We start from the raw sequence: 10530 nt of genomic DNA on the forward strand, positions 1-10530 counted from the left end.
AAATATATATCCTTAGATGCTTCCATTAGAAAAGAAGATACGTTCAAAATTAATGACCTAAGCACAGAACTTAAGAAGTTAGAAAAAGGAATAGCAGATAAGCCTCAAAAAAGTAGAAGAAAGGAAATAATAAACATAGAAGCAGAAATTAATGAGGTAAAAAGCAATCATATGATTGAGACTATTGACCAAGACAAATATTTTCTGAACAGCTTAATGAAACTGACAAACTTCTGCTAAGGTTAATCAATAAAAAAAGAAAGAAGACATAAATTACCTCTATTAGGGGGAAAATGGAGAATATAAGTACAGATGCAACAGATTAAAAAGAAAGAAGATATTGTGGACAACTTCATAATAACCTGAAAACTTCAAAATATGTATACATTCCTGGAAAAATGCAACTTGCAAAAACAGACTCAAGAAGACATGGAAAACTTAAATTGTTTATGTATAATACCACATTAATTAAACATTCATATATTAGAGAAACTCTTAGCAAACTAGGAATAAAAGGAAGCTTCTTTAACTCAATAAAGTGTATCTACAAAAAAAAAAACAAACCCTAAAGGAAACATAAAACTTCCTGGTGTCTGGTGAAAACATTCCCTCTAACAGAAATAAGGCAAGATGCCTGCTACCAACACTTCATTTCCTCATCATGCTGGTTATCCTGGCCAGTGCAGTATATCAAGGAAAAGGGGAAAAAAAGATATAAGGAGCGTGGAGCAACTAAGCCCGTGCGCCACAACTACTGAAGCCTGTGGGCCTAGAGCCCGTGCTCCGCAACAAGAGAAGCCACCGCAATGAGAAGGCTGCACTGTAACGAAGAGTAGCCCCTGCTTGACTCAACTAGAGAACGCCTGCGTGCAGCAATGAAGACCCAACACAGCCAAAATAAATAAATAAATAAATAAATAAATAAGAAGAAAAATAAAGAGTAAAACAGAAAACAACACACACACACACACACACACACACACACACACAGGTATAAGGATCAGAAAGGAATAAACAAAGCTGTCATTACCCATAGACGGTATATTTCTCTATTTGGAAAACACTGAAGAACCGAAATTATTTGAGTTTTAGCAAGTTTCCAGGATACAAAATCATTACTGAAGGAAGGCAGTTACATTTCTGTTTATCAGCAACAGTCAGTTAGAAAATGTAATTTTAAAAAGATGCCATTTAAAATAACAACAATATAAAGCACATAAGAATAAGTCTATCAAAAGCTGTGCATGTCCATTACGGAACTTTACTGAAAGACGTTAAAGATGACCCAGTTAAATGGAGATATAAACTTTGTTTAAGGTTATGATATTCAATATTGAAAATATGTTAATATTCTTCAGATTGATTCACAGATTCAATGAAACTCCAATGAAAATTCCAACAGGATCTTTTGGTGGAACTTGATGAGTTAATTCTAAGATTCATATGGAAGACTAAAGGGCTAATCATAGCCCTTTCATTCTTGAAGAACACAAACATTAATTCCTGGTGGATTAAGGACTTACGTGTGAAAGGTATAAAACCATAAAAGTTAGAAGCCAGTATGAATATGAGAATATCTTTATGACTTTGGGATAGGGAAGAATTTCTTAAAGAAGGCACACAAAAAACCAAAAACTGTAAAGAAATATGTTGATAAATTCTATTACATTAAATTTAAGAAATTATATTTTCAAAAAAATACCATTAGTTAAATGTAAAGTCAAGCCCCAAATTAGGAGAAGATATTTATCAAACACACACTCAAGAGGAATTCATACTTGGAATATATAGAGAACTTCTAAAACCTATAAGAAAAAGGCAAACAACTAAGTTTAAAATTGGACAAAGGGTATGAATTAGGCGTTTCAAAGAAGAGAGAACACAGAGCCTATCCCTGAAGGAATGGCTTGTAAAATGTGAAAAGATACTCAATCTCATTTGTAATCAGGGAAAGACAAATTAAAACCACAAGGAGATACTCTTTTGTACCCACCAGACTGGCAAAAATTTTGGGCCAGGTGATGGTGAGGTTATGGAAAACGTGCATTGCTGGTTGATGTGCAACTTGGTTTGACCACTCTGCTTTACTCAGTCAAGTTCAACAAGTACTCTAAGACCCAGCAATTTCACTTCTAAGTATTAAACCTTAGAAAAAATTTTGCACATGAGCACCAGGAAACAAGTGCAAAGAATGCTCATAGTGGAAAACAGTATGGAGGGTCCTCAAAAAACTAAAAATAGAGTTGCCATATGATCTTGCAATCCCACTCCTGGCCATATATATGGAGGAAACTGTAATTCAAAAAGATACATGCATCCCAGTGTTCATAGCAGCACTATTCACAATAGCCAAGACATGGAAACAACCTAAATGTCCATTGATAGATGAATGGATAAAGATGTGGTATATATATACAATGGAATGCTACTCAGCCACAAAAAGGAATGAAATAATGCCATTTGCAGCAACATAGATGGACCTAGAGATTATCATAGTAAGCAAAGAAAGTCAGACAAACACCAATATGATATCACTTATATGTGGGATCTAAAATATGAATGAACTTCAAATATGAATGACACAAATGAACTTATCTCCGAAATAGAAACAGACTCACAGACGTAGAGAACAGCCTTGTGGTTGCCAAGGGGGAGGGGGTTGAGGGAGCGATGGAGTGGGAGTTTGGGGTTAGCAGATGCAAACTATTATATATAGAATGGGTAAATAACAAGGTCCTTCTGTATAGCACAGGGAACTATATTCAATATCCTGTGATAAACCATAATGGAAAAGAATATGAAAAAGAATGTATATATATATGTATAACTGAATCACTTTGCTATACAGTAGAAATTAACACATTGTAAATCAACTATACTTCAATAAATTAAAAAAAAAAAACTAAAAAATCAAAAAAAAAAAAAAAAAGAAAGAAAGAAGAATGCTCATAGCAACATTGTCCCTAAAGGCAAAAACTGGGGGAAAAAAATCATATATCCACCTTCATAGAAGGAATAAACCAACTTAAGTATATTCATACCAATGAACAGCATCAAAGTCATAAAAATGGATTACAGCATAATCAAAGATGAATCTCAAAAACATGAGGCTGTCACATAAGGCTGTGCCTGCAAGTTATGGGAGTGGGCTCAGTAGGTGCTAGAATCTACTACATGCTCCACATGCCAAGCTGAACACACTGGCACAGGGATGCCTATCCCTGAAGGAAGCGGTGCCTTTAAAAATTTTTTTAACTGTCCAAAGGCTCTTTATGGGTTAGCTCTGGCCCTACAAAATGATAATGTTGAAAGACAAGTCAGAAGTGTATATATTCTGTAATATTCCATGTATACAGAGTGCAAAACCAAATAAAACTAAACCATAAAGATTCATATACGTGTGTTAAAAACTATACAGAAAAACAAGAGAGTGTTTAACACAGAATTCAGAATAGTGATCATTTCTTGGGGAAAGGAGAGCAACAAATTACAGAAGAGTTCCTGATGGGGGTGGAGAGCTCTTAAGGTACTGATGATGCTTTATTCCTTTGGCTGAGCAGTGGGTAGTCAAGTATTCTGTTATCGTCATTCTTTATCCTGTACACGTATATTTTAAAAGCCCTCCTTATGTAATCCACATAATTGATTTTAAATAAAAGAGATTCCACCCAGGAGTACTGCCTGGAGAAGGGGTATCAACATAAGGGCTGGACAGGGTATATTGCTAGGGGACCAGAGCTGAGAGTCTGAGTCCTAAGTGGTCACAGGAGGAGAGACTTTGATGTCTCATGTGCAATGAGGTGGGAGGACTCCAATGGGATCCTTCAAAAGTGCTCCATGAAAGAGCAAATTAAAACCACAGCAAGATACCACTATTAGAGTAAAAACAATACAAAACAAAATGTCAATACAAAAACTTGTACACAAATATTCATAGTAGGTAGTGTTATTTATAATAGTCAAAAAGTGGAAACAACCCCAATGTCCATTAACTGATGAATGGATAAATAAAATGTATATCCATACAATAGAATATTATTCAGCAATAAAAGGAATGAAGTACTGATAAATGGTATATCATGGATGAACCTTGAAAACATCCTAAGTCACATGTGGTCACAAAAGACCACATATTGTGTGATTTCATTTATATGACATGTCTAGAATAGGCAAATCTATAGACAGCAGAGTAGTGGCTTCCAAAGGCTGGAGAGGATGTGTGTGTGGGAATGAGAAGTGTTTGCTGATGGGTATGAGGTTTCTTTGTGGGATGATTAAAATGTTCTAAAACTGATTGTGGTGATGGCTGCAGAGCTATATGAATAGTCTACAAGCCAGGGAACTGTACACTTTAAATGGATGAATTACATGGCAAGTGAATTATATTTCAATAAAGCTGTAACAACAAAAAGAATGGCTAAAATTTTAAAAAATTGACAATACCAAATGTCAGCAAAAATACAGAGCAACTGGAAGGTTTGTACATTGCTAGTGAGAATGCAAAATGGTACAGCCACTTCAGAACTAGTTAGTTTCTTATAAAGTTAAACATACTCTTACAATATGATCAAGCAATCTTATACCTAGTTAATTACCCAAGTTAAAATGATAACCTATATTCACACAAAAATCTGTTCACTAATGTTCATAGTGGCTTTATTTTAATTGCCCCAAACTGCAAACAACCCAAATTTCCTTCTATGAGGGAATGGATAAACAAACTGGTACATTCATACAAATGGAATACTACACAGTAATAAAAGGAACAAACAAATGATACAGACAACATGGATGAATTCCAAATGCCCTGCTTTAAGTGAAAGAAGATAGACTCGAAAGCTTACACATTATATGATTCTATTACCAAAATGGGAAAAGCAAAACTCTAGAAACAGACAAATCAGAGGTTGCCAAGAACGGGGGCTTGGGGAAGGTGCTACACACAAAGGATACGGGGGATTTATTGGTGTGATGGAACTCTTCCAAGTATTGTGGTGGTTACATGACTGAATGGGTTGGTCAAGACTCACAGAACACTATACACAGTACACTATAAAGTGACTCTTACTGTACTTTAATTATATCTTAATAAAAAAAATAAACAATTCCCCTCAAAATATTGTCCCATGAGAAGAAAATCTCAGACCAGGGGCGCGGACGCCAGATGCCAATTTAACAGTGACCTAAAATTGTGTCTTTGCTACTTTGACCCCTTCTCCCCCTAGACCTGACCCTAGATGGGAAAATACAGTAGCTAGGGAGTAGAAATGAGGCTGAAAGAGTAAAAAAAGCAGCTGACTTTACCCCACCAGCAGCCTCCCACTCGCGCCGCCCCCCCCACCCCCGCCACCTTGCGCCAGGGATTGCAGCCTGAAAGGTACCAGAGGGAGGAAGGGGAGGAACTCTATATTGTATACAAATTTGAGGTCTTGATTATTACACTGACCTGGACATTTAGTTGCTAAAATGAGACTGTTCTTGTGACTGAGAGGCCAGGAAAGCTATGGGATCGGCCTGAATTCAAATGGAGGCGTGGAAACAATCAGCCCACAGAGGGGATTTGAAGGAACAGTAAGAGAAAGAATAAAGTGACTTTATCATCACCTCCTTATGGAGCCCAGTTTGTTTAATACAATAGTTACTTGTACAATCAGTATGTTAATTACAAATGACTCATTTAATCCCTACAAGTGCCAGATAGGGAACTACTTGTATTCCAAATGAGTAAAGATAGTATTATCATAGCTTAATATTGTGGAAATGGACCCTATTTCATAATGATCCAGCACCAAAATATGTTTCCTGAGGAAGTGAACTGGGCCCAATGTACAAGCATAAACAGCAGGAAGGCACAATTCTGTGCTCTCAGACGTATTCAGATACCACGGACACCAAGTGATGGAAGATCCCCACGAGGAGAATTTGTCTGCCATGCACACCTCTGCAACCCTACCTAGTGCTAGAACACTGCCTGCTACAGAGGAAGACATTTGTTGAGTAACTGAATGAATGGAACTCCAAGATGAAGATAGGAAAATGAAAAACAGGAATGGCTTTTCTTTTTCCAGGTGTGAATTGCAAATTTTATTTAATTAGAATCCCAATGATTTTTAGACAAGGGGCTTGGGAACCTAAGACTGTGGGTTGAGTTGCAACTTAATAAAGGTACTGAGCATCACCTAAAGTCAGCTAGTGGAGAGTGAATGGGCTGTGGTGATCCCCGTAACTATAACTGGAAACCTCTCTTTCTGCATGAAACAGATACTAAAAGAAAATTTTTTTCAAATTCTCCATGGAGAATATTTTTATTTGTTTATATTCTTCTTGCATACTCTAAAACGCACAGTGTGAATTTCCTTTCTTCAAAAACAGTTGTGAGCCTGGTCAGTTTATCTGACTTCAGAAGGTCTTCGGAAACATTGCCTTAGGTTTGTGCTAAGCAAGTCACAGAGATTGGTCATGAGCTACTACAAAATTACAGGGGATCTAGTTATTATGCAACAGTTACTAGAAAAGCGTAGGGAACACCAGACATATAGCCAGACAGAGAGGGTCACAGAAGAGCAGATGCTATGTAAGTAACAGGATTTCCATATATATGATGTTATGTACAGTATCAGAGTTCTCTTACAGACAGTAAACTTATGCTTAAATCATTATTTTAAGGGCACTCTAATATAAATACAAGTCTCACTAATTTTAATCTTTTCTCTTTGGCTCACAAGTGCACGAAAATACCATAATCAGTTTTTAGAACTTACTGCATTAATATATAAATAAGATACATTACAAATGGGAAGAAAATACAAGACGCCTCTTTAACATGGTAAATCTCTGAATATAAATAAGCAAATATTTCATATACCTACTGTTAAACAGTCACTGAAATCATTACATGAGTTCTTCCACTCCGCCCCAAGGTCAGACAACAGAAATATCCACAATCTATACAAATTAATCTCTAAAAATACAGCAATAGTACACCTGAAACAATCAATGACTCTGCTACTGTTTTCCCCTCACAGGATACTAATGGGAAGGGCAGGACTCTTGTCAGCCAGTGGTGCTTTTTCTCATCCATCATCACTTCAGGCGGGAGAAATACCGACAATGAAGTCAACTCCTGCCAACAGCATTTCCCTTGGTCCCCGACACCTGGCATTTTGAAAAACATCTTTCCTGGGGTTGTTGCACAAGCTGGTTTGCAGCATGTTTGGCCCTCAGTAACCGCTGAAGGTAAAGTGAATTCTCTTGGAGTGGGAGACATGCTGTGATCTATTACTAAGCCACACTCACTATACAGACATATATTTATAGAGAGAGGTATATATAGCTGTACATATATACTGTGCTCCTAATGTGCAACTTTTGAAAAAGAACATCATTTCCTGCTAACTCTAACAAGCTTAAGTAAGGTTTTAACAGTATTCTTCAAGATATTATGTTTTCCCTCAGTGAAATGGCCTATGTGTTTCAACTACATATAGAGTTTATTCTAGAATACCAGAGGGGAAAGGGAAGTCCCAGAAACTCATGTTCTATGGACGGCAATTACAGATCCTGGCCCAGCCTCTCTATTTCCTCAATGAGGAAGTCGATATCAGACTGGGTAGCGGCTGGGTTGGAGACGACCATCCGGAAGAAGTTGGCCTTGTCCCCCTGAGGCTGGTAGCCAACCATGGTCGTGCCAGACTCCATCATCAGGGCTTTGATTTTCGGGGCCACCTTGTGAGGGAAAACACAAAACAAAACTCAAGACTGATGTACCATACTCTTTTTCAAAATGCAACCCATTTCTTAGTTGGAAAAAAGAGCAATTTTCTTTTTATTACTTGTACAAGTTTCTTCCTTGGCTAATATCTAATGACTAATTTTTAAAATTGACATGTAGTTGACTTACAACATTCTGATAGTTTCAGATGGACAGCAAAGTGATTCAGTTATACACACATATATATATATTCTTTTTCAGATTCTTTTCCATTATAGGTTATGACAGGATATTGAATGTAGTTCCCTGTGCTATATGGTGAGACCTTGTTGTTTATGTGTTTTATATGAAGTAGTCTGTATCTGCTCAACCCAAACTCCTAATTTATCCCTCTCCCATCCCCTTTCCCCTTTGGTAACCATAAATTTATTTTCTATGTCTGTGAAGTCTGTTTCTGTTTTGTAAGTTCATTTATATCATTGTTTTAGATTCCACATTCACATTCCATGTGATATTTATCTTTTTCTGTCTGACTTACTTAGTACGATAATCTCTAGGTCCATCCATGTTGCTTCAAGTGGCATGATTTCATTCTTTTTTATGGCTGAGTAATATTCCGTTGCATATATGTACCACATCTTCTTTATCCATTCCTCTGTCTATGGACATTTAGGTTGTCTCCATGTCTCAGCTATCGTAAATACTGCTGCTATGATCATTGGGGTGCACGTATCTTTTCAAATTAGAATTTTCTCTGGATACATGCTCAGGAGTGGGATTGCTGGATCATATAGTAACCCTATTTTTAGTTTTTTTAAGCAACCTCCATACTGTTCTCCATAGTAGCTGCACCAATTTACATTCCCACAAACAGTGTAGGAAGGTTCCCTTTTCTCCACACCCTCTCCAGCATTTATTATTATAATTTTTTTTTTTTGCGGTACGCGGGCCTCTCACTGTTGTGGCCTCTCCCGTTGCGGAGCACAGGCTCCGGACGCGCAGGCTCAGCGGCCATGGCCCACGGGCCCAGCCGCTCCGCCGCATGTGGGATCTTCCCGGACCGGGGCATGAACCCGTGTCCCCTGCATCGGCAGGCGGACTCTCAACCACTGCGCCACCAGGGAAGCCCCAGCATTTATTATTTGTAGGCTTTTTGATGATGGCCTCTAATGACTATTTAAGTCTACCCAATCACACATTCCTACAGAAAGTACTGTGCAACTGAATTTTGAAAGTCGGACATAGGACAATGATAATAAATTCAAAACCAAAAACAAAATATTCACATGGGCAACAACACAAATTAGGGCTTCTGTATAATCCAGTGCCTAGGATACTGTCTGGCACATGGACTCTGCTCAACAAATATTTGCTGAATGGTTAGATGAATGAAATATTATATAAATTAAACACAATACAAACAACTATAAGTAATATATAAACTAGATATAGAAACTGACAACTAGAATGAATCAGCATTAGAGCAGCCTTGAACTTGGTAAAAGATATTTTAACAGACATAGTTTAATACGAAAGTTCCTAGGAATATGTATATTATTCAACTGCGCTGCATATGACCCCTCTAATGATGAACACCAACCTAAGGCAGGGATGCGTCCTCCAGAGGTTCCCACTGATCTGAACCACAGTGAGGGGACAATTCAGACCCAAGAAGACTATAACAAGATGTCTCCCTACCACCCCAAGCCTTTAGCTTTTATTTCTCCTCCGTTAGAAAGACACATCAGAGTGAGGATCTTCTGACTAGCCAGAGAAACTGCAGAGGGTTAGATGAGACAAGGAGTGATCCCATACCTTGTGTAGTTTTTCCCGTCGCTCAGGGCTATCCAGAACGCCCCTGAGGCTTTGTGGAATATACCAGAAACAGACATTCGTGTGCTCAGGCTGTGGAGATTTTTCACAGACAAGCATGCATACAAACAAAACAGAAAAATTATGAGAACTTGAGAGAAAGCTGTCCCCAAACCCCTATGGACCCTTGGCGGAAGTCTCTCAAAAAAAAAAAAAGGATAAAAAAAAGGCTTCATGTTACTTCTATACTTGGGAGAACAAAGCCTGGTTAATCCCATCATATCTGACAAGAGAACTGTTTCCCATAACCCACTTTCTAGATGACTAAAGTTACCCACCTTTCAACACTGAACTGTTAAAAAAAATTACATTTGGGTCATTTTAAAAAAGGGTATTATCCATCTTGCCATTTTGTAGTGCCTCATGTATAGAAGATGCTCAAAACATAGTTAATTTTATTGGTACTGAATATTCTGAGTTTACTCTATCAATATTGAACCTTCTCTGAAGACTCAGGATTATCATAATGAACATTAAAACTGGTTCTAATCTATAAGACAGGGCTTATTGAGATGCTTAGAACTGTTTAGTGTTCCTGCCCTAAAGACCCTCATGCTTTTTAAGTCCTTCTGTATTCTTGCTATAGTTTTTCAGTTTCCTTCCTAGTTGCTGTCTGCCATCACTGTGCCTGCCTCTCATGGTCTAGAGACATTACATTTGTTTTAACCTGCTAGTAGAATGTTTAAATTAGTGTAAATGATGAGAGTGAGGTCCCAGAAGTGAAACGCATGAGCACTGTATGATTGATTTGAACTGCTCAGGGCTCTCTTCTGCTCGTTTGGTGACTCTCCAGTGTGTTCCTAGTAGTTTAGGTGCCTGATAAATAGACTGAATTGAATGCAGGTGGTGTTTTATTACACTGAATTATGAGTGGATGTCCTTTTGTTCAGCACTGGCTCCTATTCCAACTTTCGTTTTTTTTTTTTTTTTTTTTTTTTTTTTTGTTC

At 37.6% G+C, this 10530-nt stretch overlaps 1 protein-coding gene across 1 annotated transcript in view; it reads right to left on the reverse strand.

The window, feature by feature from the left end:
• Positions 1-6280: 6280 nt before the first annotated feature.
• The window catches only part of GAD1 (glutamate decarboxylase 1), a 41234-nt gene continuing 36984 nt past the window's right edge, over positions 6281-10530 (reverse strand). Inside the window, exons 16-17 of the mRNA XM_007446346.1 lie at positions 9527-9616; positions 6281-7725 (exon numbers count right to left, since the gene is read on the reverse strand). Coding sequence (XP_007446408.1) covers positions 7552-7725; positions 9527-9616 — 264 coding nt within the window. The 3' untranslated portion in view covers positions 6281-7551. The remainder of the gene's footprint in view (positions 7726-9526; positions 9617-10530) is intronic.

Source organism: Lipotes vexillifer, unplaced genomic scaffold (assembly GCF_000442215.2).
Source record: "Lipotes vexillifer unplaced genomic scaffold, Lipotes_vexillifer_v1.1 scaffold2000, whole genome shotgun sequence".
NCBI classification, from domain to species: Eukaryota; Metazoa; Chordata; class Mammalia; order Artiodactyla; family Lipotidae; genus Lipotes; species Lipotes vexillifer.